The sequence below is a fragment of the Mytilinidion resinicola genome, assembly GCF_010093595.1.
Source record: "Mytilinidion resinicola strain CBS 304.34 unplaced genomic scaffold BDZ99scaffold_5, whole genome shotgun sequence".
Classification (NCBI taxonomy): Eukaryota; Fungi; Ascomycota; class Dothideomycetes; order Mytilinidiales; family Mytilinidiaceae; genus Mytilinidion; species Mytilinidion resinicola.
Window position 1 is genome coordinate 1,292,480 of NW_022985441.1, and position 24,009 is coordinate 1,316,488.

Here is a 24,009-nt window from a genome sequence, read left to right on the forward strand (position 1 = left end):
GCCGAGGCCCGCATTCTAGTGATCAGAGACGCCCCAAGATCTCCCCGCAAACTCTAAATACACAAATAGGCCTGACTCCGGATCCGAGTTCGCGTAGTACAGAGGAACTATATACGCGACTTCCTCTCCGCCTATACAAAATCGCGTTTTATGCGGTTGATTCTGTCAGAACTTGTAACTAATCCAGCAATTTCCTTGGCAGAAGCGCCTCACCAAGTTTCAACCCTTCAAAGCACGAGGGTCTGATTCTGAGCCCACGGCCGTGCAGTGAAAGGGAGCAGCAACGCGCGCACGCCGCGTCCCGTCGCCTTCACGAAGCGTGGTTCATTCTGTAAGAATTAGTAACTAAACCGGCGGATTCGTGACCTGAGGCACCTCTGAGACCTCTTAAAATTTCGAGGCCATCCGTCTGATTTCAGAGCCGTGTTTTTGTAGTAAAAACAAACCACAAAAAGTGCGCGCCGCGTCTACCTACGCGTCCCCTCCGCGTGCATCAAATCTATAATCGCACGGTTGGTTCTGTCAAAACTTGTAACTAAAGAGAGCGAACTTTTTGCGGGAGCACCTCCGCCCCTCTTCCACATCCTGATATCGACGAGCCGATTCTGCTCCTGTAGTCCGAAGAAAGGAGTCGCTACGCTGCGTGTACCCTGTGTCTACGCCGCGTCTGCCAAAATTGGGTTCACGCGGTTAGTTCTGTAAGACCTTGTAACCGAACGGCACCATCTTTCTACGGCAGTGCCCCAGCACCTGATCCTAGAACCGTTGGCTGCGGCCTGATTTGAAGCCCTGGATTGAACGGCAGATTTGATTGTCTTGGTATTGGACCGCGATGTGTTGCTATTTCCTACGTCTTTACCTAGTCGAAGGGATCGCACGTCCCTTGCCCGAGTTCCAGTGAGCATGATATCAAGGTCTGATCTCGCTTGATATGCAGTGACACACCGAAAGAGAGTCGAGATCACGCCAAATGCTTTGACCTGGAACGCCCATGGTCCGATTCTCAACCTCTCGACAATGGAATCGGAGATCTTTTTATGTCGACCTGAAATCCGACCTCAGGACTTGGAGTCACATTTCGACACACTCTGAACACAACACCTTCACGACCGCCAAGTCTTTCCACTTCGGCCCCCTATATGCTTCTGATCACTCAAGCTTCACACAACACACTAATATTCCATCATCAAGGGAAAAAACCCATTTCAATCCTCCTAGCAACTACCCTAGACCACACGTCCATCAACTATCCATCCATACGTCCTCCCCCCACGACTGAACCAAAAGAAGGAAAAAAGCCCAATGCCACAACAGCGTCGCCAGAACGAGCTCAGAGAACGGTAATTAAGCTAAACCAAAAAAAAAAAATACGTCCTCCGTGATACAATTTTGATTCCCGTCAGCAGCTTTTTCCCAACCCTCTCCACCAACACGCTGCGTAACATCCCATCCAACTTTTCGTTATCCTCCATCCACCTTCCGAAAACCACGCTTTGTAGCGCGCCATTTCGTGTCCTCCTCTTGAACCATCGGTGCGCGTAAAATCCCCTCCCTACAACGGGACCCCCGGCACCGCCAAGCCCAGCGAATGCAAAATCGTCAAGCTCGCCGCCGCCTTCAGATTCGTCACCGCACCCGGCAGCGCAAATAGGTTATCCGCTAGGTTCTGGATCGTCGACACCAGATTCGTCGGGTCCGGGGTCGCCGGCAAGCCCTTCACAACGCTCAAGTCCGCCGGCGTGATGGTCTGCGCGGCGCTCTGCAGCGCGGCGAGCGACGAGAGGCCCGTCAGCCCGCCGAACTTGCTCGGGTTCAGCACGGGCAGCAGCGCCAGCACGGCAAACGCGGGCGACGCGTCCTGCACGACGGGCAGCGAGAAGAGGAAGGGCGGCACGCCGCCGCCGAGCACGCCCGTGATGCTGGAGATGACAGGCCCCAGGCCGCTGCCGCCCGCCAGGTTGTTGGCGATGCCGCCAACGAGGAGCGGGAGCAGGCCGCCGCCGCCCAGCCCGCCGAGTCCTCCCAGGCCGCCCGTCAGACCTCCAGTGACGCCGGTCACGGCTCCAAGACTGCCAGTCAGGCCGCCAGTGACGCCGGTTGCGCCTCCGAGACCGCCGCTCAGGCCGCCGACGCCGGGGAGACTAGGAAGACTTGGTAGCTGTCTCTCGTAGAGTTTGTCCTCCAGACGGGGGGCATCGCGCTTGACTAACCCCTTGATCGGAGCCACGGGGCCGAAGAGCGCGGCCGGGTCCTTCTTGAGGAGAGAGAGGAGGATGGCGATGATGGCGATGGGGACGGAGGAGAGCGGGTCGATCGGGGGGAATTGGAGGGTTGGGATGCCTGGGACAGCAGATGGCAGTCCTCCACCACCAACGATGGGGAGACCGGCCGTGGGGAGGGGAAGACCCCCGACGACCGGCAATGAAGGGAGCCCACCACCAACGACTGGTAATGAAGGGACCGCGCCACCGCCAACTATTGGGAGGCCGGCCGTAGGAAGGGGAAGTCCACCGACCACTGGCAGTGAAGGCAGCCCGCCACCAACAATTGGTAACGAAGGAAGCCCGCCACCACCAACGATCGGAAGGCCGGTCGTGGGAACGGGAAGCCGCCGAGGCCTCCGCCACCGACAATCGGGAGGCCGGCGGTAGGAATAGGAAGTCCACCAACGACTGGCAATGAGGGGAGCCCGCTACCAACGATTGGCAATGAAGGAAGTCAGCTACCAAGAACTCCGGTAGGCACAGGAAGACTGCCTAGAACACCAGTAGGTATAGGGAGACTGCCTACAGCGCTGGTAGGAAGGGGCAGGGCACCAAGAACCGAAGTAGGGAGAGGAAGGCCGCCCAAGAGCGGGAGATCAAGCGGCTCAGCTACCGGGGCAGCCTCACGTTTCGTGAGACCAGGCTGGGGGAATCCTGAAGCGCCACGGTAAATTAGCGACAAAATGCTATAGAGAACCGTAGCACCGAGACTGAAAACAGAGCTGAGCACGCCAGCTAGGTTAGGGAGGGAGGGAACGCCAGGGAGGCTGGGAAGTCCAGGGAGAGAGGGAACGCCGGGAAGTCCAGTTGGGGGAGTCAATCCTGTTGGGAGAGGGATGCCGGCCGTGAGACCGCCAATTGCGCCGATGCCACCACCAATGCCCAAGTTAAGTCCAGGCCCTTGGGGCAAAGAAACAAGAGTCGTTGGAATGGGTAAGCCTGGGAGACCAACACTAGGAATACTAGTGATGGGTAGACCAGGAATGGGCAGCCCAGGAGGGCCAGGAATTGGAACGGTCGGAAGCCCAGGAAAGCCAGGTGTTGGCAAGCCAGGAAGGGGTAAGCCTGGAAGTGGTAAGCCCGGAAGCCCAGTTGGGAGGCTAGGGATGCCAGGAGCTCCCGTGATATTTGTCGGGGAGGCAGGCAATGAGCGAAGTGCTGGGATGGGCAATGAAGGCAGAGACGGGACGGCAACCGATATAGCGATAGTTGGGATCGGAAGACCGCGCAAGCCTACTGACGGAGGTGATGGAAGAGCAACGGGCGGTAATGAAGGAAGTCCAGGAAAGGCGATAGGAACGCTTGGGACAGGAAGCCTGACAGGAAGGCTAGGAAGCGAAGGAGCTCTAGATGGAAGTCTAGGTACCGAAGGAGCTCTAGGGGTAGGAAGAGCAACAGGGAGTCCACTAGGAAGTCCCGGTAGCGGTAGCGAGGGAACCGCAACGGGTAGCGAAGGAAGCCCAGGGACAGGAAGGCTGGGAAGGGTAGGGATTGGGAGACTAGGGACGCCAACGGGTACGCTCGGAATTGCAACTGGAATGCTTGGGATTGCAACAGGAAGACCGGGGATGGGAAGACTCGGCGCCGAGGGAATCGCCACAGGAAGTGAAGGCAGCCCAGGGATGGGGGTAGACTGGAAACAGGAAGTACAGGCAGCGATGGGATCGCAACGGGAACTGAAGGAATAGCAACAGGCAGTGAGGGGACTGTAATTGGAAGGCTAGGAATAGCGGGGAGGGCGGGAACAGGAAGTGCAGGGAGCGAGGGGACTGCAACAGGCAGTGAAGGTACCCCAGGGATCGGAAGGCTGGGAATAGGAAGTGCAGGGAGCGAGGGTACTGCAACGGGAATTGAGGGGATTGCAGCTGGAAGGCTAGGAAGAACTGGGAGAGCAGGAATAGGGAGTGCAGGGATCGAGGGGATCACAACAGTCACTGAAGGAATTGCTACAGGCACTGAAGGAATTGGTACTACAGGCACAGGCAGTGAAGGAATCGCAACGGGAAGTGAAGGTAGCACCGGTATAGCAACTGGAAGGCTGGGAAGAGTGGGGACCGGAAGTCCAGGAACTGGGAGCCCAGGAAGAATAGGTATGCTAGGGGCAGAGGGAACCGTGGGCGGAGTGGGAACAGGAAGTCCGGGAAGAACGGGGATGGTTGGAGCTCCGATAACGATGCCACCTTGACGGAGTGTGAACACAAGGCGGGCCGGAGTGGAGCAAAGAGCTGTGTAGTGTAAAAGTAGAAAAAGTGAACTAACCTCCGCCAGATGCTTGAACGTTGCCAAGCGAAATAGCACCCGACTGCGCAGTGCTGAAGGGTAATCCTGGGATTGGAACAGGGATTCCAGGGACGACGGGGAGGGCGGGCACTGCAGGCCGCACTGCTGGCAGCGCCATAGCATCCATGGTGTTCAACATCGCGAGGATGAGAACAGCCATTTTAGCGTCCATCATGGTAGCGACGGGAGCTGATTGAAAGAACGAGTGGCGATGAGTAAGAATATCTCGATATATTCTCATATAACGAGGGAAGAAGAGCCGCGACGCCTCGTAAAAGGACCGGCGACTTTGCGAGAATAAGTACTATAGCCAAGGTGTATAACGATGCGGGTTGAACCCAAGAGAGACAGAGGTGTGCATTCTTCATCGATGCGCAAGGAATCCGTGGTACAACTGCCTATAGCATTCCATCCGCTTTGCGAAATACAACTATGGGGCCCAACTGTAGGATGCTATAGTGCCCCTTGCCTTGATGGTTACCTATTTTCAATGCCCATGGAATGTGTGGGAGCGATATAGAGATGCAACTCATGACGTCTTTCGAAGTCTATATGATGCACTCAATTCTTTGCTAATTGTGCGCGTCCGGTGTCGAAGCTGTGTCTTTTCCGCAGTTAGTAAAGAGTGCTACTTCTATGATACGTAGGAGAATTACCACGGTGGCACGCGCCCCCTGGCCGTCGTAGTCTTCATATTCCACCCACAGAGCAAATCCAGCTCCAAGGAGTGCCCCAAGCACTTTCTAGACAGCGTGTGTATGACGGTTTAGCCTCGCGAGGGCACCCTGTGACTTGCATCTAGAACCTCGAGAGATTCGATAGGCTCAAGGACTGAATGAGCCCATTGGAGCAACTGACAATGTTTCAAGCGGGGTAGCTACATGAAGCTGGGTTTGCTCCAGTCTGCTTTGCGGATTCGATTAGCCAACCCGGATTGCGTGTCAAGCGGAATGCTCATCTACCGCTCTGCAGGACCTGGAGTACCGGCTTGGTATGCAGCAAGGCATCACCCGGGCAGGATCATCGCATCGTGTGTTTTCCGAGCCAATTGAACTACGCAGTGGCTCCTCCCCTGGGCGCAAATCCAAAGCCCCCTCGTCCACTCGAGTTCGGCCCACGAGGCTCACGGATTGGCTGTAGTTCATTTGGCGTGGCCGGCCGACTGCCGGGTCCACTATCTGCAGCCTCTTTCTTCTGGATGTACACGGAATTCGGCTTGATCGAGTACGCCGGATCGTAAAGCTGTCTCCTCTGATTGTTCCCGGCTCGGGCAGGTGACTGATCATTGCTGGACGATGGCTGGCTGTCCCGCCCGCCTCTTCCCTTGCCCTTGCCTCTCGACTGCCGGCTAGGAGACGCGCGACCTTGAGATTCCTCGGCTGGGGTGGCTGAGGTCCCGAATAGTTTCTCGCGCACCTCGTTGTACTTGCGCTGCTTCTCTTCACGTTCGCGCTGAGTGCGTACGCGTTGCTCGGCTACAGACTCAGCCCTTCTCTTTCTTGCTTCCTCTTCACTGTCTTCATCGTCATCGAGCTTCAGCCCACCCATTCCCGAGGTCGCGTCGTTGCGTGACAGCACTTTTGGCGGCGGCTTGCGACTAAGCACAGTGACGCTCGGCTTGAAAGTAGACTTCAGGGGAACATTGTTCTTTGCTTCCAGGAAGAGGCGACTATCGGCGTTTTCACTAGAGATATGCTGTTAGCCCAGAGCTTGAGTAATTCATGCGAGACGTACGCGGAATCCCAGAGTTGCTTATTCAGTTCCTGATGCTTTGCTTTGCGCTCAGATTTAGATATCTTAACCTCGGCAGGCGGGTCTTCAGGTTGGGGTACAGAGTTCTGCTTCTACCAGGCTGTCAGCATTCTCTTGCACGAAGTATACTGGTACATCTCCAGCGCTCACATCGGCAAGAGACTCCCAGTCGTCGTCCCAGGCGTCGGGCACAGCAGCTTTCTTGCTCATTGCGAATTGTAGAGTAGTACGTATCTGCGGATGCTGATCTAATGTGTTCAGTGGTGTTAGTGCGGGAGTAGATTTGGTCTCGAGTGTGGGCTGGATGGAGTTGAAGTCCCTTGGTTCTCATCGGAGTGCAGGGGTCGTGAGGGCCGAGCCGCATTTCAATGCTTGAATGCCCAAAGCTTCAGCCCTACGCAACAACCACCCTCCCTCCCACTGCTGCCTCATTGAACCCCACTACACCACACTCCTGCATTACTACGCACCGTTGAGCTATCTCTGAGGCTCTTTAAAGACAGCACTACACTTCGTCTACACGTACACATAGACACGATGTCAGGTATACAGCTTGGCCCCGCCACCCTGCGACGTCAATAAGTCGACTCACCTCTCCCAGCAGACGCAGACGGCGACTCCCAGATGCACAGTTCCCCCGAAGTCGACGTCGACGATGACGAGATGTTCCCCGACGAAGCAGACGGGCCCAGCACGCCCACAAGACCCACGTCCGGTTCCCAACTCCCAGCCTCCGAGCTGTCCCCGCCGAACTCGCAGGGCCCATCGAACCTAGGCGGCCGGGAGGACCTGCTCTCCACCTTCAACCACAGCCCCTCGACTCTGAACGAGAACGGGAAGCGTGTGCTGAACGCGACACCAGCCTCTGGAATGCCCAAGTTTGCGGCGACGGGATCGGGGGAGCATCAGCACAAGCCCTCGGGCTATACGTGGGACAAGGCTGAGGACGAGCCGGGCTACGCGTGGCTGAACAAGAGGGCGATGGAGGAATACTATCGTGCCTCGGAGCAGATAGTAGACAAGAATGCGATGATTAGGAGTGCGTTGCCGTGATTGCCACTTCATGGAGTTGTATGCTGATAGGCTATAGACAAGTACGGCGATCCACTCGACACGAAGAGCTCGGCGAGAAAGGGAGGATCATAGTCTATTCTCATCTATGCTGGAGCTCGATTTCTTGAAGGCGTTTAGGCGGCATTGGGGGTCTGAGCAACCAAGGGGGGTTTATACGATTCCACGATCAGAGTTCTATCTGACATTTGCGAATGCGTTGATCTCAGAACTCTTAGCATGGATGTGGACTGTAGGTGCGAGGTTCTGGCTGGGAGTCCGGAGAAGAATAGTCTTGGTCAAGCGCTGATATGGCTGTGCTCCGTCCACACTCGCTAGCCTCAAAATGACGAATATTCGGGCTGATTGTTCTGTGCTATTATCTACAAATATAAATGCTCAACTTCTTGTCATCCGATTAAGTATTTAAAGTGAGATATTCAAGACTTGCGCATTCGCAAACATCACGGTGTAGAGACAAGTTTATGAAGAGGTACTGTAATTCAATTCCACCTTCTCGGTGCCCCGAAGTATTAAACATTACTGCCCTAAGCTACTTTTAAAGTAGCAATCTGATGCAGTCGTCTTCGTCAGCAATAAAGACGGTCATTCGGCCATACTATCATTCAAGCATATCCGAATCAACGTCCGTGTCAACGTCTACATCAACGGAAGACGCCTCCGTACCTGCCCTCGCCCAATAGCCCTCCCAATTGAATTTCAGTACTTCGTTGCCCCAAGAGGCCCACCCGGCCACGAGGTGCCTAGGAAAGATCTCGAGCGCGCTGTAGTCATCCGGATCCGGCATGAACGGTGCGATCAGGTCCTTCAAACACGGCTTCCTAGAATGCATATCCGGAACCCCTGCAATGACTCTCCTCTTAATTTCTTGAGCTGGTTTTGCGACCGAGTATGACGTATTGGCTGCTCTACCTAGCAGCAAGACTTCATAAGGCTTCCTCCAGACACTCTCCATAGAAAGAATCGGCTCTCCCTTAATAGTAGTCTTGATCCATATCCACTCCTCAACAAGTCCGACATTCAACCGCTTGAATAGCCCACCAGGCCCGAGGACTAAGTCTCGCAGCGCAGGTTTGTTGGTGATCCAGATGCCGACCAGGGCGTCGTGTTCGATGTAGAGGTCGAGATCCATTTTCAGAATCATATGTTTGAGTTTAGGAACGCTGTAGTAGGTAGTGTAGGAGCCTTTCCGCCTGGCTGAGCGGTTCGGCCATGGGGGATCGAGGAGGACGAAATTGAAGTGGCGTGGGAGCCTGTGATCCTCTGTGATTTCGCGGAAGGCTGTGCGGAATGGAGTTGGCTCGACGCAATCGTGCAAGAAGAATGTAGACTTCGGAGGGATTTTGAAGGTTAATTTGGGGGGATCCGGCAAGGATTCGCTTGCGGCTTTGGAGACGACTAGTTCAAGAGGTTGGCCGTAAGAGTTATGGAAAGCCCAGTCCCATGTCTCCTGAATGGACTTTGGCTCTCCAGGGTCTCGGGAGGCTTTGGAACCAGATGCATCATGGGGCTCCTCGTATGAGACATTCCAAGGTGCATTTGAAGGCCCGCCGGCGAGAGAGACGTTGAGAGAAGCCATCCTGGCGCTGAGGTCATCCTTGGTCTCCTCCTGGAGGCTTCTCAGGTGTTGGTCTAGGGAAGCTTCAGGATCCATGACTGGTGGGGTGCTTGGAGCTTCTCCCTTCGCTCCTTTCGCTTTTGAAAAGGGCTGTGCCATGACCTTTCGAGGAAGACACCAGTCTCCAGAGATGTTCGCTTTGATTTCCGCAAGAGCTTTGCTGACTAACTCGGCATAAATCGCGTGAAGCTCCTCGTCATACTGCTTGCCCACTTTCGCCTTTGCGGCCTCGGATTTAGGGTCATTGACTGAGAAAGGCTCTGCAATAGGATTGGAAGAGAGAAGTATGTCGTCGCTGATGCCCTGAGCTGTGGATATAGACAGCGGGATGTCGATGAGGGTGATATCGCGTGCGTCGTTTTGATAGAGAACGGGCGTGGGCGTCATGATGCAACTCGTCTGTGATGAATCCCCATTCTTGCCTTCATCGCCACCCAGATCTATGTGCTTTTGAGAGTGAGAAGCCATGGTTGCTGCTGCGAGGCGGCCTGGTAGCTTTAGGTGAACCGTTTTTCGACGCCTTGAGGTTGAGCCTATTACTTTGCCCACTCGTTGGGACACCTCAGACAGTGCTAAACACGTGTACCTAGATTTAGCTACAGTTTTGAGGGTGTGATTAAGTTACGCCAGCAAGGCTGATTCTTACAAAGTCTCTTCACGGACGCCTGACTGCATTGTCGAGAGTTGCTGAAGGCGAATCAATGTGTTAGTGATGTTGTTGGTGAGCCTGATCGATAGTCGCTGTGGCGCGCGAAACTTCTGGGTCACGCGACACAGCCAGGGTGAGTGCAAGCATTCACGTGCCAGACATACCAGAGAGGCTACCGCGCACAAACGGGTGAATTGCCAGCAGGTGATGTGAGAAAAGGACGAAGCCAATGGCGGTCGACGAGACGACGCTTTTCGTCGGGTAAGCTTTCGGCGAAAGCGGCGGACCGAGGCCAAAGCCAGGAACGTCATCCAGACCTTGAGGCTGATTCCTCCTTCACGCCGCCAGACACCGCCCGCATGGCCTTCATGCCTCGAGACAATCCCAGCGCACCCTGAACTCGGCCTCGTCTCCAATGCGCTAGCACCCTGGAGACACACGATCACACTGGGATGCCATCGAGCATCCTGGGCAGCCATGCCTCCGCTCTCCGCGAGTGGGGGGACCCGAACACGATGACCACCGTCCAAGTTGCGCCTGCACGGCGGTCGCGTGAGCCTGTGATATGCCCAACCGACGAAGAAGCCGTGGTGCCAAAGAAGCCAGAGCCCGCGCGCAAGGCCCACAAGAAGAGCGCTGAGTACATCCTCAAGAGCGGTCTTGCCGGAGGGCTCGCCGGTTGCGCCGTACGCCACCCCTCTCAGCGTTGCCGAAATAGCACTAACAATCACTTCAACAGGCCAAAACCGTTGTAGGACCGCTGGACCGTGTTAAGATCCTCTTTCAGACCTCGAATCCCAATTTCACCAAATACGCAGGCAAATGGAGCGGGCTACCGGTTGCCATAAAGGACATTTACATCGCCGACGGCCCTCGTGGGCTGTTCAAAGGCCACTCCGCCACACTTCTCCGCATATTTCCTTACGCTGGGATCAAGTTCCTCGCATACGAGCAGATCCGCGCACGCTTCATCAAAGACCACACCCAAGAGACGTCTGTGAGACGGTTCCTGAGCGGAGCCTCGGCCGGTTGCGTCTCCGTCTTTTTCACCTACCCGCTCGAAGTCATCCGCGTGCGTCTAGCCTTCGAGACGCGCAACGAGTCTCGCTCGACTCTCCGTTCCATTTGTCGAATAATCTACAACGAGCGTCCCCCCCCAATCCACGTCGAGGCCAGCCAGGCGGCCGTGTTAGCCCCTCTGACCACCGCCACCGCTGCAGTCCAGAAGGTTGCGCCGCGTTATGGCCTCTCGAACTTCTTCCGCGGCTTTACTCCCACCCTTCTCGGCATGCTTCCGTACGCCGGCGCATCATTTCTCGCCCACGACACCGCATCTGACATCCTCCGTTACCCATTGCTCGCTCCTTACACCACAATCCCCAGTTCGGAGGGTAGCGCCGTGGATCCAAACAAGCCTGCACAACTGCGGTATTGGGCCGAACTCGGCACAGGTGGCTTTGCAGGCTTTACCTCCCAGACAGTCTCGTACCCTCTCGAAGTCATCAGGCGGCGAATGCAGGTTGGCGGCGTGGTCGGAGATGGGCACAGACTAGGCATGGCAGAGGTGATAAAGAGGATAAATAAGGAGAGGGGGTATAGGGGCTTTTTCGTGGGCTTGACAATTGGATATGTCAAGATTATTCCCATGTCTGCAGTGAGCTTTTATGTTTATGAGCGGGGCAAGTATTATCTAGGGATATGAGATCAAGCGGCTGGCATTTTTTGTCTACATTGTCTGCGGCATAGGCGTTTATTCGGGAAACCAATAGACGGATCCTGCTCTGGGGCCTGGAAGAGCGCATGGTGTGGTAGTCTAGCATCATTCGATTGTAGGTCGTCTGTATATATTACAACAAGATCTGCGTATTTCCGAGGCCTGGTGATCTATGTCACGGGGTAAACCAACTCGACAGCGGATCCGCAAAGAATCTAACGCCCCTGGCAGTGTCGTAGATGTATATACAAGCTCTATCGGACATCCAACTCAAAGTGAAGATCATGTAGCCAACGCTCCGGTAGTCAATCCAACCCCCAATTTCACATTCCATAAAACGCCTCGTACACCAAATCCCACTTATCGCAGCCAAGAGCACCGGATAACCAATCTTCTAGTTCGTTATAGACGATTCCGGCATCTACCGGTCTGTATGTGTTGTCTCTCGTATCGGACTCTGCTTGTTGCACGATAGCTAAGCGACGTTGGAGGGCTCTGGAAAGACGCCACCATCAGTGAACCGAACAACATGACTGAGGAACCATTGGACAATTCTTACTTGTCTGCTCTATCAACACACTTCAACGTATCGTAGACGAAGGTCGGGCCCTGCCACAACACTTCTTCGCCAAACGCGACCTCAACTTGGCGACGGAAGTCTGCGTCATCGGCACGATGCTCATTGTCGACAATCCCCTTACTCTGCTCACAAGCCTCGTCGTGGCAGAAATACAGCGCCAGCCAGAGCGAGACCAAGGAGGTAATCGACATTTTGTGCAGAAGGCGGACCTTGTCGCTGTACGAGGCTATGCCGAAGTCAGCCACTTCGAACCGCCAACTCATTCAGCGTTGTACTAAGACGCTGAGCTTACTTTGGTCAGACACAGCATATATCAGCTTCAACCCCTCTTCGAATCTCGCCACGGCCAGCTTCGGCTGGGCCTTGCAGCTGCTCTTGACGATGTAGGACACGCCACTCATTATCCATTTCATCGTCGCGAAGCGCCGGAGAGCCGTGTGCATAGAGGGGTAGGTCGGCGCGGCCAGGCGGATCCCCATGCGCTCGAGGGTTTCTTGGGGGTAGCGCGCCATGATGTCTTTCACGGTCGAGGCCTCGTAGTTGGCTGTGAGGTTGCGGAAGCGGCGACATGTCTGACGGAAGGATACCCAGGATTTCGTAGAGGCTAGGCCTAGTTGTGTGCTGATTTCGAGGATAACTTCTGGAGGCACTGCATCGAAAGGGTTGTGGTTGGCTACTTGGATGTCCGACATGTTTGGGGGGGTGATGCGTTGTATCGATACTGGTACCAGGGCTCGATGAGAGCTGAGGCGTTTAGGGAGGTAGAGAAAACGTATAGAGGAAAAGAAAATCTGACGTACGCAAATTGTATGATGGTTGACTACAGGGTAGGAATAGAGTGTAGGAAGGTTGACTCCAGAGCACAGCTTCCTAATTTGGTCGCAATGGTATGATCATCCAAACTGAAATATATAACGGTTTCTTCGTTACCAGAACGATGAGAAGGTCTTCTAAGACTGAGAATTGATGAGCTGCTGGAAAAGATCCAAGAGGTCCCAATGTCACAATATATGGCTAGTGAAGGGTGCAGGTCACCCTGCACTCGGCATATGGCGATGAGCACTGTGTTGTCTACCTACTAGTTCTCTACTAGGTCATTCAGGTATCTAGCTACAACGAACTCCGCTAACAGCCGGCGCTTAGGACCGCTCGAAGGGACAATATGATCATGAGGCTATGGAGATGCCAGCGTTGCTCTGAGCTGTGCAGAGGTATGACAGGGTGTCGTCAAGAGCGATTGGTTCATGGATGACGTGTGATAGTTGAAAAGTGAAGACATTGTAAGTCTAGATTTCGCATTCGACGCGAAAATCGCGTGACAGCCCTACCAGCACAGTCGTTAGGAATCGTTGGGAACTTTGGCGAGTACCCGTTCTAGCTCAATGAACAAAGAGTACCTCGATGGTTCGGCAGAAGACTATACGCGTCCCTTTAGTGGTTTCTCGACAGTGTCACACTAAAACTGACCAAAAGCTTTTAACATCAAGAGCACGGTACAATACATCTCAACGAATGAACTTGCGACAACCAACAGGCTCGAGTACTACGTCCATGCTATAGTCGGAATCAACAGAAAGCGGTGATGATGCTGGATGTTTGAAAGAGATAGTACTGTGCTGGCTGCAGCATGCCTGGGACCGAAAGACTCCGAGTTGCTGCTCGGATTGAGAGTATTCCAACATCAAAGCTATATGGACTGCACAAAGGCCACCTGAAGCTCGCTCTGGCGCATCAGCGGCGCTTTGTTGTAGACTACACGTACGTCGTACGTCGTACGTTGTTCGTACATGCCGACTTCAAGGGGTTCTTTGGCACGGGAATAAGGCACACCGATCACTCAAAAGGTGGAGGATGAAGCTGAGTCACAGGGATCGAGACGCGGGCGAAAAGGTAATCATCAAGACCAAAGTCGGTGAAAAAGGGTGAATGGACACCCGTGACAGCTAACCGGGCTCCCGCACTCTTCGGATACTGTGGTAACTATTGAATTGTATGTAATCGGGTGTGCTTGTCACGTGCTGGTACCTTGCAGATGCCAAGCCGTCGATCGCCGAACTCATGCCCGTGAAATGTCGGCCGAAAGAATCGTGCTGACCTAACATGCAGCCCTGTGGCTCCACACAGTGCATAAGCAGTATCGGGATGCATGGTCGACGGGGTCGGTGAACTCGACCAGAATTGATCAAACGGTATGGGGAGGGGGGAGACTGTAGCTTTTTGTCACATGCTGCAGGCTGTCTAAAAGACATATATTTGCCGCTCACGGCCCCTTCTGCTTATCACTTTCCAACTTCCAATTTACTCACCTTGTTTACATTCGTCATGGGCGTGAGTGATCTGATTCGAGATTCCGCCTTCGGTCATCTTGTTCGCCTTGCTACTGGCAACAAATATCTCACATACGCTGAGGAACGGGACCCCAGCCTATGGAAGAAGTACGTCAACGAAGTTAAATCGCGGAATTTTGCGCACCATGGTCATGCTGGAGACGTATCTGACGATGATGCGGGGACACGCGAGGCTCGACATGTGTCTGAGGATTCAGAGAAGGACCTATCAGATTCAGAGAGGCCAGGGCAGCCAAAGGAGGGTATTCCTAATCTCGCCAGCGGAGTCAAGCTTGATCCAGAAAAAGGGAGGGATATCCATCTCATAGATTGGTATGGGCCTGATGACCCGGAGGTGAGTTCTGTCCTTTATTCCGCTACATCCAAAAGCTGATGTGAGCCAAGAACCCGCGCAATTGGTCCCACGCGAAGAAATACTTTGTCACTTTCGAGATCTGCTTGCTAACTTTAAGTGTTTACATCGGATCGTCTATCTATACTGCTGGCCTGTTGGGCGTCATGGAAGAGTTCGGCGTCAGCCAGGTCGCAGCCACTCTTGGTTTAACCTTGTTCGTCGCCGGTTATGGTTTGGGACCCGTAAGTGAAGTTGCCTATCAGACGTGTTCGCCGCTCATATAACTATCAGATGGTATGGGCGCCCATGTCCGAGATCCCCTTTATTGGCCGGAATCCGGTGTACATTGGAACCCTAGTCATATTCGTGCTCTTCCAAATTCCTACCGCTTTAGCCTCAAACTTTGGCATGCTCCTTGCCTTCCGTTTTCTCACTGGCCTATTTGGATCACCAGTCGTAGCCACCGGAGGCGCCAGTATCGGGGACATGTATCGACCACAGAAACAAGCCTACGGGTTAGGGATTTGGGGCATCTCCGCAATATGCGGTCCCGTTCTTGGCCCGCTTGTCGGAGGGTTCGCTGTAGAAGCTGAAGGCTGGAGATGGTCCATCTGGGAACTGATGTGGCTCTCTGGATTCTGCTTGGTATTCCTCTTCTTCCTTCTTCCAGAAACCAGCTCCGCCAACATCCTCTACCGCCGCACTCGCCGTATCCGCAAGCTCACGGGCGACGAAAAGCTCAAATGCGAACCCGAGATCATGGGCGAGCAAATGACTGGCAAAGACATCGTATGGATGGTACTCATCCGCCCCATCAGCCTCAACTTCACCGAACCCATGGTCTTCTTATTGAACCTTTATATTTCTTTGATCTACGCACTCCTCTATATCTGGTTCGAATCTTTCCCCATCGTCTTCGTCGGCATCTACCACTTCACACTCGGCGAGCTCGGCCTCGCCTTCCTCGGCATCCTCATCGGGGTCATCTGCATCATCCCCCCCTTCTTCTGCTGGCTATACTTTCACCAAGAGAAGCAATTCAACGAGCGCGGCGAGATCCAGCCCGAGAAGCGCCTCCCACCAGCCATGGTTGGCGGCTTCTTCGTCCCCATCTGCCTGTTCTGGTTCGGGTGGTCCGCGCGCCCGGACATTCACTGGATTATGCCCATCATTGGCTCCAGCTTCTTCTCCGTGGCTACCTTCCTCCTCTTCCAATCCGTGTTCGGGTACCTCGCCGATGCGTACCCGGACTACGTCGCCAGCGTGTTCGCCGGCAACGACTTTATGCGGTGTGGGTTCGGCGCTGGGTTCCCGCTGTTCGCGGCCGCGATGTATAATAGGCTGGGCGTGGGTTGGGCAAGCTCGCTGCTGGCTTTTTTGGGGATCGCGTTCATCCCGATTCCGTATGTGTTGTATGTTTATGGGGGGAGGTTACGGAAGAGGAGTAAGCATGCGCGCAAGGACTTTTAGATTGGGCGCCTGGGAAGAGTTTTAGAGTCGAGAGCATTAGACGGTTGGATTTGAGAAAGCTTTTGGCTAGGCAAGTGGTAATGGATTGATGACTGTAACGGTTTGGCGCTCATAACGGTTTGCGGAGTTTATAAGACTTTGTAGACCTTGTGTACGATATTAATGCTTGGTATTTCATGCAGTTGTCTTCTATGAATTGATTAGAGCGCAATGTTCCTCCTCAGATATCGATCATCGTACCCGTTATGGGCTCCTCCTGCGAAGTTTTGGCCGTTTTGTGACAATGTCGGCAGGTCTCTGATGACTCTAGTGAAACTCCATTCCGTTGTTAAGAACAGTCGACAAGATGACGGCGAATGATGTACCTAAGAATTGCCATATACACCTCACAAGAGATGGTGTACGTCGGAAGTCACGTCGTTCTCCGTAATTTTGCGAGGGTGTCAGAGCTTCGCGTCCACTTATCTATGTCGAGCATCACTGGGTGACACATATGCGGGAGAGAGTGTTTCGTGGAGCAAGTAATGATATTGCTACCTATGTAGGTCCACTGAGTGGCCTTCCGATGAAGACGAAACCCCAAACACCTCTCATGAAGGTGCATCCCATGCCAGCCGGACCGTCTCCGCGAGGGATACGAGCAGTGAGCAAATCAAGAGAATAAAGAGAATCCAGAGAAGAGCCTCTATGCCGAGTCCTCTTTCGGACAGATAGCCGGTCCGCATGTCGAGCAATGGTCAAGCTCCTGGAGCAGCACGTTGCACTGTATGCACCAGCGTCTGTCGTGGGGTTTAACCTGTTTGACATGTTAGTGTCTGCTGCTAGCAACAAAGAAGCGAAAGCAGACATTGAGGCACTGGATCAAGGCGTTGACGCATGGGCGGCAATCCTGGGCAACAGTGGCCTCGTTTGCGATGGATGGAGCGGTGGTGGCCACCTCTAAAGCCTTGCGCGCTTCGAGTGACTTACGCTCTTCTATGGCCTTGTCGGCATCACGCTTGCTGAGGCAGTCCTTGTATCCGCAATCTTGGCACTACACAGATTTGAATGATTAGTGTCTAGCTCTTCAATGAAATGTAGAAATAAGGATAACTCACCACCTGGCCACCCCAAAAGCAGGTGAGGTAGGCGCAGTCCGCGGTATGCTGTTTGTTGTTCGGGTCTTGCTATATACCAGTTAGTTTCTGTTACAGCAAGGCAGACAAGGAAGACTTACAGCACAGCAATCGACGTAGGTATTGAAGCAGTCGCCGCAGGTCTGGGTGGAACGATCGCTAAGACCCTGGAAGGCATCTGGGGCCTCAGCTGCAGTGGGAGCGGCTGAGGTCAGCGCGACGAGACCACCAACGACAGCAAGGATGGAGTTGAGCTTCATGATGAATGCTAGGGTCCGAACTGAGAAGTTGGAGTTGTTGGAAGAGTGTAGGATGTTGGTTGATGATATGGTGTGGAGAGGTTGTTGTGGTAGGAAGATGGTGGAGGAGAGAATGTGGAAGGGATGGAGAGGGCCTCTTAAGCAGCGCAGCTTGCGGGCTCTAGGCCGCTGCACCTGCGTTCACTGCTGCTCGTGAGTGAGAGCGCGGCCTTACACACCGCCTCTGCCCAAAGTGAGAGAGGGTGACTTCTTGGTCAGGGTGGCGACAGAGATGTGCCGATACAGTGTTGATACACGGCAGCGTAAGCCCAGCTTGATCGGCATATTCACTATCTGCGGCAGGATAGCAAGCTGAAGCCTATCGGTAATCTCATTCACCATTCACGACACACATTGCAAGCTCGCCCCTGTGCATGGAATGAAGAAGAAGCCTTGTGGCCAGACATTTGAAGTGTCGGATCAGTTTGATACCGTAGACGAAAGGGTTAAAGAGGCAACGAGTCAAAGACGTGAAGGGGCAGAAGAAGCAAGAAGCCTGTTGGAGAGAGGGAAAAGGGGGGAGGTACTATTGCCACTCATTTGATCTCTGGGTATACATCTGTTCTCCGCAAAAGCGGCATCTCTCTCCTTACCTTCTCCAAGTAATCCAAATCGATGTCTGCTACGGCTATCTCCGGCTCTTTCCACGACCCATCTTCGGCAGCACCCCCTAGCTCCGCTATCACCTTGCCCCAAGGATCAACAATAACACTGTGCCCATAGCTCCTTCGTGTCCCCGCCTCATTATGCATCCCACACTGGGCCGCTGCAATAACATAGCTCTGTGTTTCCACGGCCCTCGCTCTTAACAATGTACTCCAGTGGGCGATTCCCGTGGGGACTGTGAAAGCACTTGGATACAACAGCAATTGCGCGCCCCTTTTCCTCAACGCAAGCGAGATCTCCGGGAATCTGAGATCGAAGCAAATCATGCTCCCAACCTTGCCCACAGCGCTGTCGAATGGCTCTGGGATCTCCATGCCAGGCTCGACCGAGTTACTCTCTTTAAGGATCGGGCCGTCTTTGATCTCGACGTCAAAGAGATGCAGCTTCTGGTACCTGTGGGCAATTTCGCCGTTGGCATCGATCCAGATGAGGATGTTTTTCACGCGTTTGCTGGATGTGGAGGGTTCATGGATGCCGACGGAAATGGGCAGGGACGCGGCGCGGGCGGCAGAGCGCAGGCCGAGGACGAAGGGGGATGTGGAGGCGGGCTGAACTAGGGAGATGGTTTCAGCGGCTGTGGGCGCAATGTAGTCGCTTGCTTCGGGGAGGAAGAGAGCCTAGCATGCAGTTAAGAGGGGTTTGGGAAGAGTAATGGGGCAGTGATGGGAGTACCTTTGCGCCAGCGGATGCGGCCTTCTGGATGAGAGTGACGCATTGAGAGAGATTATGGGTCATGCTTGCTGTCGAGCATATTTGGCCGACTGCCTGTTTGGTGGAGGAGGAGTCAGTTGGCGTGATTTAAGTATAGATGGGTAGAATGGTTATGATTTTATTCCGAGGAAGAAGGGGTAATTTTATCGATGGGACTGCAGAAAACGGGCGAATGTGGACCAATGATGTAACTCTTTTCTAGCTGAGGAAATCAGGACTCTAAGATGGTTTTAATGAAATTGTAGTGCCAATGACTATAAAATAGAAGCGTCGCTTTCTGCTAGGATGTCAAGAACCTAAAGTACAGAGAAACTAGAAGGGAAACATCATGTATGACAATGAGAATCTGCCTTACTGCTATAGCCATCCTGGAAAATCTGTAGAGTTACAACGGGCCTTTGAGAGGTCAAGGAAACATAGAAATCGGTGACGGCGGTGGAAGTTGTACCTATTCTAAAGATGGGGGTGGAGATGTCGTCGGGCTTAGTAACAACCGTCGGAACAGTTCCAGCCCTGGAGACGTGTTTCAAGTGAGCAACTGGGAGTTTGCAACAACCCACCGCCCCCACGCCGTGTCCTCCGCCCTGGTCTGACGTCCCGTTTGCTCGAATTAGCATTCCGCACTGCCCACTGCCCCGGAATCCTGCACACGCGCGTCTAATAATACGAACACCTTTGCCCATCCCGCCGCACCACCTCCACCACCGCTAACCTGCTTCCTACAACCACCACCCCGACTATGCATCTCTCGAAACGCCGAAAACCTCCAGCGTAGACCTATCATCGAATTCGCGAACCTCACATTTGGTTAGAAGATACGGCGCAAGATGAGTGCTCCGGCACAGAACCCAAAGCAGACCTCCCGATGGGGTTCTTTGCTCTCAGGCGCCGTTGCGGGCCTCGAGTCACGCTTAGACACCATATTGGCGGAGGATGACCAGGCGTCGGCACGGGCGAGAGCTGCAGAGGCCAAGGCGAAGCAGGAAGCTGCGGAGAAAGCTGCAGCAGAGAAATCGAGGCTGCAGCCAGAGCCTGGTACGGAGCAGACATGAGCAGCTACTAGAATTATCATATGGGAAGCTGACGTGAAGTTTAGGCATATCACGAAATCCCTCGAGAAGCAGACCCAATTCACGGTTACAAGATCGGCTGGCAAAGGCAGTAGTCAAGGGAGCAGACAGGCCCAGGTCGAATAGCCGGACGTCGTCAGACCTGCCGTCAAGGACTGCTAGTCCCGCGCTGGGGAGTCCTGCATTGGCTGCAGAACTGGGTCGCACGAGCTTGGACTCAAAGGTTTCGGACACGACATCTGAGCCTGTACCGCAGCAGCTGCCCGAGAAGACCGATGGCCAGACAGCTGAAGATGCAGCAACAGAAGAGCTTCCCCGAGCCTCATTTGACGCTCCCCCCTCAGATGTTGCTACAACAACGCCATCCACATCAGTGCCAATACCCGAAATTAATGCACCCTCCGCCCCTTCACCACGAACATCTTTCGACTCAAATCCGTCTCGGCCCTCCTTCGACCTTTCTACCACCCAAGTCATCGAAAATGAGGAATTATCCCCACGAACCATATCAGAGTATGAAACAGAACTCTCCTCCCTCCGCAAAATCCACGATCAGACCCTCTCCGAGCACCGTGAAGAGCTGCATTCCCATCTCGAGCGTATCGACGCCCTCCAATCGAAACTCACCTACCTTTCTCAGTCTCTTGCCTCCCAAGCAAAAACCGCAGCAAAGTCTGCAGATTCAAATGACCCGCTTGAGAAGAAACTCGCGGATAAAGATACGCAGATTGCCGCGCTGATGGAGGAGGGGCAGAATCTTTCCAAGACGGAGTTGAAGCACTTGAATGCTATCAAGAAGATGCGTCTGAAGGCTACAGAGACTGAGAAGGACATTACGAGTCTCAAACAGCGGCTTTCAAGGGCGGAGAAGAGCATTGGCGATACTGTTGAGCGTGCCAAGCGTGCTGAAGCAGCCGAGAGGGCTGCACAGGAGAAGCTGAAGATTGTGGGGCGGATAGAGAAAGATGTGGATGCGCTGCGAGCAGAGCGTGAGGAAGCGGGGTTGATGATAGGGGAGCTGAGACGGCAATTATCGGATGCGTTGGCTAGGGCTGAAGAGGCGGAAAGAAGAGCAAAGTCCGGGCAATTGGAGGCCGAGAGGAGAGTGACGGCAGACCTTCGCGAAGACCTTGAGAATACTCGAATAGAGAAGAAACTGGCGGAAGATCGATTCAAGAAGGAGATCCAGGAGGTCAGAGAGGATGCTGCGAGACAACAAGAACGGGCCAAAATTGTGGAGCTAGAGCTACGCGGAGAGATTACAGTAAGAAGTCCCGACAGTCCTCTCACAGATTTTTCATTAACAATATCTCCAGAACCTCGAAACCAAGCTCGAGCTCCTCCGGACCCGAACCGAAGAAGTCTCATCCTCTGCCACTGGTGACTCCCAAGCCAAGCTCCTTCGGCAGATTGAAACTCTGCAAAGCCAATACGCCTTTGCGTCCGAGAACTGGCAGGGCATCGAAGGCACCCTTACATCCCGTGTCGCTGCATTGGAGAAAGAGCGCGACGAGACCGCGAAGCGTGAGAGCGACATCCGCCGCAAAGCCCGTGACGTCAACTCCAAGGCTCGACGACTAGAGGACGAACTCGAGGCGATCAATGACCGAGCTCGCGCCCTAGAGCAAGATCTGGCCGAGCAGCGAACACAGAGCCAGAAAGCCCAAGCGCGGCTCGCACAAGCAGAATCAGCAGCGCAAGAAGCGCGCGAAGCGGTGGACCGAGAGAAGAAGATGTGGGAAGCAGATCTCCAGCAGAAGCTCGACGAGGAAAAGATCAAATGGCGGCTAGAACTGCAAACGAATCACCCAGATGCGAACTACTTACGCGCTGATTCGCCTTCAGCACCTGGGTCCACAAACCGAAAGCATTCCAGTGCTGATCCTCTCGGCATCCACACCCGCAGAAACCTCAATCGGACCACGTCAAACGAGCTCTCACTCTCCCCCATGGACAGAATGCTGGATCAGAGACCCAGCAGCCGTAAATCTGCTCAACCACTCCGGACCCCTGAAATCGGAACACCGACGCGCCACGACTCCATTCCACACTCCCTCTCCACGCTCAATGGCGCAAGCATGTCACAGACACCATCCATCACTTACGACCACGATGAAGGCTTCGACAACAATTCGTCTCCCCACCGCACAATCAATGACATGATCTCCGTCAGCACCGTTGGCGCAGGCCCCACCGTCCAGCTAGTCGAACGCATGAGCGCTGCCGTCCGTCGACTAGAATCAGAGAAAGCGACCTCGAAAGAGGAAATGGCACGACTGGCAGCACAGCGTGACGAAGCGCGCGAAGAGGTCGTCGCATTGATGCGGGAGATCGAGGAGAAGCGGGCGGCGGACGAGCGGGTCGACAAGCTCGAAAAGGAGCTGAAGGAGATGGACGAGCGGTACCAGACCACGCTTGAGATGCTGGGCGAGAAAAGCGAGCGCGTCGAGGAGCTGACGATTGACGTGGCGGATTTGAAGAAGATCTATAGGGATCTGGTCGAGAGGACTATGACCTAGGATACCCCCGGGTTTGGATATTGATATCAGTTCTTGCTGATTGAATGACGCTAGCTTGCTTTATGCGCGGTTTTAAGGATACAGGACATAGTCTTCGACTGGCATAGCTACGCTGGGTGCTGACGGCGTTTTATATTTGCTACAGGGCATTTTTTGGGATAGCACAGTGTTAGCTGGTTATTTGTTAGTGGGTGTTCGCTTCTTGGTTCTCTCTATTCCCGACCCCCTGATCACTTCGAAGGAAGCGATTCTGTAAGATTAGCTATTCAAGATCTATGCCTTCCCGCTCTGCGGCTTGGAGAATGAACTTTCTGGTCTGAGTGCGTTAGTGTCGCTTTTTCTAATCGAGTGCATCTGGTGTGTCTTACTTTCGCATCAGGCACCAGCTCAATAGCCGTATGCCCATCCATGTCTTTCTTGTCCGTCTCAGCGCCCGCCTGCAAGAGGAGCAGTGCCGCGTCGCCGTGGCCTTCTGATATAGCTGCGTTGCTTGTTAGCACGTCTGACACAACACACGTCGACAGAATGTACAAAGAGCGTACCATGATGCAGCGCAGTCATGCCATCCATATCTGTGGCATTTAGCGGGCTCTTCGCGTCCAGCAGCAGCTTCATCATCGGCACTGATCCCGCAGCAGCGGCGCGGTGGAGGGCTAGCTGGCCTCGCTTGTCTTTTACTCGCGCGGAGGCTTTGTGGGAGATGAGAGTGCGGGCGACGTCGAGGTTATTTTTGGAGGCGGCGAAATGGAGCGCGGTCTGTGGTAGAGGTATGAGTACGGTAGATTTGGTTGTGAGGGCGGAGGAGGGGAGGGAGTGTGTACTTGGCCGTTGTTGGCTATACATCGCGTTAGGTTTGGTCTTGTAAGAGTTCTAAGGGGCGATTGTCTACTGACTCTTCATGTTGACGTCCGCATCTTTCTTGAGCAAAAGATCTACGATTGTTTCTGCGTCTTTGCGGCTCGTGGCCATCATGAGCGCTGTCCAGCCTGAGCCGTCCTGTTGCTTGTCTCAGCTTCTTGGACCCTCTATAGTAAATGGTTCTTGTATGGCTGTACCTGTGCATCCACATCGAAGTTCTTGCGCTGTACGAGCATCGTGACGATCGGTAGGTGGTTGTAGGAAACAGCCCAGTGGAGAGGGAGGCGGTCATCTTCATCTCGTAGGGTGTCAAGCTTGGGGTTGGCCTAGTTGAGAGGATCAGTCTAGTTCTATCTAGCTGGGAAGTCATTTAAAGCTTACGTTGAGCAGTGATTCAGCGATGTTTGCTGAAGGCGGGGGTCAGCGGAGGTGTGATGAGCTTTAGGCGGTGGCCTACGTACCATGTCCTTCACGGCAAGCTTCGTGGAGCGCATATTTCGATTTCCTTTCGTCGTTCATAATGTAGAGAAGGCTTGACAGAGCACAGTATTGTGAGGAAAGACTGTTGATTTGAAGTGTAAGCTGTAGCTTTTGCCCCGCCACAGCAACACTATAAGATATATTGCCGGGCGGTGAGCCAGAAACATGGAATCAAGCTGAACAAGTCAACAGATAGTTATTTTTGGATGGT

At 53.9% G+C, this 24,009-nt stretch overlaps 11 protein-coding genes across 11 annotated transcripts; 4 read left to right on the top strand and 7 right to left on the bottom strand.

Annotated features, from left to right (window-relative positions):
* Nucleotides 1-2,444: 2,444 nt before the first annotated feature.
* BDZ99DRAFT_252290 (uncharacterized protein) lies at nt 2,445-4,901 on the bottom strand. Its single transcript, XM_033713702.1, has 2 exons — nt 4,524-4,901; nt 2,445-2,918 (listed from the first exon to the last, which is right to left on the bottom strand). The coding sequence occupies exons 1-2, from the start codon at nt 4,783-4,785 to the stop codon at nt 2,719-2,721; spliced, it is 462 nt and encodes a 153-aa protein (XP_033580221.1). The 5' UTR covers nt 4,786-4,901; the 3' UTR covers nt 2,445-2,718.
* A 513-nt stretch (nt 4,902-5,414) lies between these two features.
* On the bottom strand, nt 5,415-6,590 carry BDZ99DRAFT_252294 (uncharacterized protein). The gene is made up of 3 exons (XM_033713703.1): nt 6,447-6,590; nt 6,279-6,388; nt 5,415-6,228 (listed from the first exon to the last, which is right to left on the bottom strand). Exons 1-3 carry the CDS (start codon nt 6,504-6,506, stop codon nt 5,598-5,600), a joined length of 801 nt encoding a protein of 266 aa, XP_033580222.1. The 5' UTR covers nt 6,507-6,590; the 3' UTR covers nt 5,415-5,597.
* Nucleotides 6,591-6,714: 124 nt separating this feature from the next.
* Nucleotides 6,715-7,842, top strand: BDZ99DRAFT_460534 (uncharacterized protein). The gene is made up of 3 exons (XM_033719404.1): nt 6,715-6,840; nt 6,901-7,335; nt 7,387-7,842. Exons 1-3 carry the CDS (start codon nt 6,834-6,836, stop codon nt 7,440-7,442), a joined length of 498 nt encoding a protein of 165 aa, XP_033580223.1. The 5' UTR covers nt 6,715-6,833; the 3' UTR covers nt 7,443-7,842.
* BDZ99DRAFT_252366 (MT-A70-domain-containing protein) lies at nt 7,779-9,838 on the bottom strand. The gene is made up of 2 exons (XM_033713704.1): nt 9,632-9,838; nt 7,779-9,557 (listed from the first exon to the last, which is right to left on the bottom strand). The coding sequence occupies exon 2, from the start codon at nt 9,451-9,453 to the stop codon at nt 7,969-7,971; it is 1,485 nt and encodes a 494-aa protein (XP_033580224.1). The 5' UTR covers nt 9,454-9,557; nt 9,632-9,838; the 3' UTR covers nt 7,779-7,968.
* A 311-nt stretch (nt 9,839-10,149) lies between these two features.
* BDZ99DRAFT_517535 (ADP,ATP carrier protein) lies at nt 10,150-11,336 on the top strand (the record flags this gene model as incomplete). Its single annotated transcript, XM_033725188.1, has 2 exons — nt 10,150-10,320; nt 10,374-11,336. The coding sequence occupies 2 exons, from the start codon at nt 10,150-10,152 to the stop codon at nt 11,334-11,336; spliced, it is 1,134 nt and encodes a 377-aa protein (XP_033580225.1).
* Nucleotides 11,337-11,386: 50 nt separating this feature from the next.
* On the bottom strand, nt 11,387-12,836 carry BDZ99DRAFT_460536 (uncharacterized protein). Its single transcript, XM_033719405.1, has 3 exons — nt 12,221-12,836; nt 11,908-12,154; nt 11,387-11,843 (listed from the first exon to the last, which is right to left on the bottom strand). Exons 1-3 carry the CDS (start codon nt 12,618-12,620, stop codon nt 11,672-11,674), a joined length of 819 nt encoding a protein of 272 aa, XP_033580226.1. The 5' UTR covers nt 12,621-12,836; the 3' UTR covers nt 11,387-11,671.
* Nucleotides 12,837-14,250: 1,414 nt separating this feature from the next.
* Nucleotides 14,251-16,330, top strand: BDZ99DRAFT_568487 (MFS general substrate transporter; the record flags this gene model as incomplete). The annotated part of the gene is made up of 3 exons (XM_033727789.1): nt 14,251-14,610; nt 14,661-14,852; nt 14,902-16,330. 3 exons carry the CDS (start codon nt 14,251-14,253, stop codon nt 16,078-16,080), a joined length of 1,731 nt encoding a protein of 576 aa, XP_033580227.1. The 3' UTR covers nt 16,081-16,330.
* A 312-nt stretch (nt 16,331-16,642) lies between these two features.
* On the bottom strand, nt 16,643-17,455 carry BDZ99DRAFT_568488 (uncharacterized protein; the record flags this gene model as incomplete). The annotated part of the gene is made up of 4 exons (XM_033727790.1): nt 16,643-16,876; nt 16,928-17,113; nt 17,178-17,246; nt 17,297-17,455. 4 exons carry the CDS (start codon nt 17,453-17,455, stop codon nt 16,766-16,768), a joined length of 525 nt encoding a protein of 174 aa, XP_033580228.1. The 3' UTR covers nt 16,643-16,765.
* Nucleotides 17,456-17,891: 436 nt separating this feature from the next.
* BDZ99DRAFT_460538 (putative nitrilase) lies at nt 17,892-19,334 on the bottom strand. The gene is made up of 3 exons (XM_033719406.1): nt 19,227-19,334; nt 18,833-18,925; nt 17,892-18,777 (listed from the first exon to the last, which is right to left on the bottom strand). Exons 1-3 carry the CDS (start codon nt 19,236-19,238, stop codon nt 18,031-18,033), a joined length of 852 nt encoding a protein of 283 aa, XP_033580229.1. The 5' UTR covers nt 19,239-19,334; the 3' UTR covers nt 17,892-18,030.
* A 267-nt stretch (nt 19,335-19,601) lies between these two features.
* On the top strand, nt 19,602-22,445 carry BDZ99DRAFT_411876 (uncharacterized protein; the record flags this gene model as incomplete). The annotated part of the gene is made up of 3 exons (XM_033716633.1): nt 19,602-19,906; nt 19,968-21,205; nt 21,258-22,445. Coding segments are annotated over exons 1-3 (2,634 nt in total), but the record flags the coding sequence as incomplete, so codon positions are not given.
* A 146-nt stretch (nt 22,446-22,591) lies between these two features.
* On the bottom strand, nt 22,592-23,889 carry BDZ99DRAFT_252519 (ankyrin). Its single transcript, XM_033713705.1, has 7 exons — nt 23,780-23,889; nt 23,516-23,644; nt 23,354-23,456; nt 23,282-23,295; nt 23,003-23,216; nt 22,829-22,941; nt 22,592-22,776 (listed from the first exon to the last, which is right to left on the bottom strand). Exons 1-7 carry the CDS (start codon nt 23,810-23,812, stop codon nt 22,723-22,725), a joined length of 660 nt encoding a protein of 219 aa, XP_033580231.1. The 5' UTR covers nt 23,813-23,889; the 3' UTR covers nt 22,592-22,722.
* Nucleotides 23,890-24,009: the final 120 nt, after the last annotated feature.

What these genes read in the sequence shown, in the direction of transcription:
- BDZ99DRAFT_252294 (XM_033713703.1), bottom strand. Translation starts at nt 6,506, where the DNA reads ATGAGCAAGAAAGCTGCTGTGCCCGACGCCTGGGACGACGACTGGGAG. An exon ending in ACTGGGAGTCTCTTGCCGAT is followed by an intron (nt 6,389 to 6,446) that starts GTGAGCGCTGGA and finishes ACAGCCTGGTAG; the next exon opens with AAGCAGAACTCTGTACCCCA. An exon ending in AAGCAACTCTGGGATTCCGC is followed by an intron (nt 6,229 to 6,278) that starts GTACGTCTCGCA and finishes GCATATCTCTAG; the next exon opens with TGAAAACGCCGATAGTCGCC.
- BDZ99DRAFT_252519 (XM_033713705.1), bottom strand. Translation starts at nt 23,812, where the DNA reads ATGCGCTCCACGAAGCTTGCCGTGAAGGACATG. An exon ending in ACTTCGATGTGGATGCACAG is followed by an intron (nt 23,457 to 23,515) that starts GTACAGCCATAC and finishes GACAAGCAACAG; the next exon opens with GACGGCTCAGGCTGGACAGC. An exon ending in CATGACTGCGCTGCATCATG is followed by an intron (nt 22,942 to 23,002) that starts GTACGCTCTTTG and finishes CAAGCAACGCAG; the next exon opens with CTATATCAGAAGGCCACGGC.
- BDZ99DRAFT_460536 (XM_033719405.1), bottom strand. Translation starts at nt 12,620, where the DNA reads ATGTCGGACATCCAAGTAGCCAACCACAACCCTTTCGATGCAGTGCCT. An exon ending in ATATGCTGTGTCTGACCAAA is followed by an intron (nt 12,155 to 12,220) that starts GTAAGCTCAGCG and finishes ACTTCGGCATAG; the next exon opens with CCTCGTACAGCGACAAGGTC. An exon ending in TGTGTTGATAGAGCAGACAA is followed by an intron (nt 11,844 to 11,907) that starts GTAAGAATTGTC and finishes GCGTCTTTCCAG; the next exon opens with AGCCCTCCAACGTCGCTTAG.
- BDZ99DRAFT_460534 (XM_033719404.1), top strand. An exon ending in CAAGAATGCGATGATTAGGA is followed by an intron (nt 7,336 to 7,386) that starts GTGCGTTGCCGT and finishes GATAGGCTATAG; the next exon opens with ACAAGTACGGCGATCCACTC.
- BDZ99DRAFT_252290 (XM_033713702.1), bottom strand. Translation starts at nt 4,785, where the DNA reads ATGAGAATATATCGAGATATTCTTACTCATCGCCACTCGTTCTTTCAA. An exon ending in CGTTCAAGCATCTGGCGGAG is followed by an intron (nt 2,919 to 4,523) that starts GTTAGTTCACTT and finishes GTGGCGCTTCAG; the next exon opens with GATTCCCCCAGCCTGGTCTC.
- BDZ99DRAFT_252366 (XM_033713704.1), bottom strand. Translation starts at nt 9,453, where the DNA reads ATGGCTTCTCACTCTCAAAAGCACATAGATCTGGGTGGCGATGAAGGC.
- BDZ99DRAFT_460538 (XM_033719406.1), bottom strand. An exon ending in CCGCATCCGCTGGCGCAAAG is followed by an intron (nt 18,778 to 18,832) that starts GTACTCCCATCA and finishes ACTGCATGCTAG; the next exon opens with GCTCTCTTCCTCCCCGAAGC.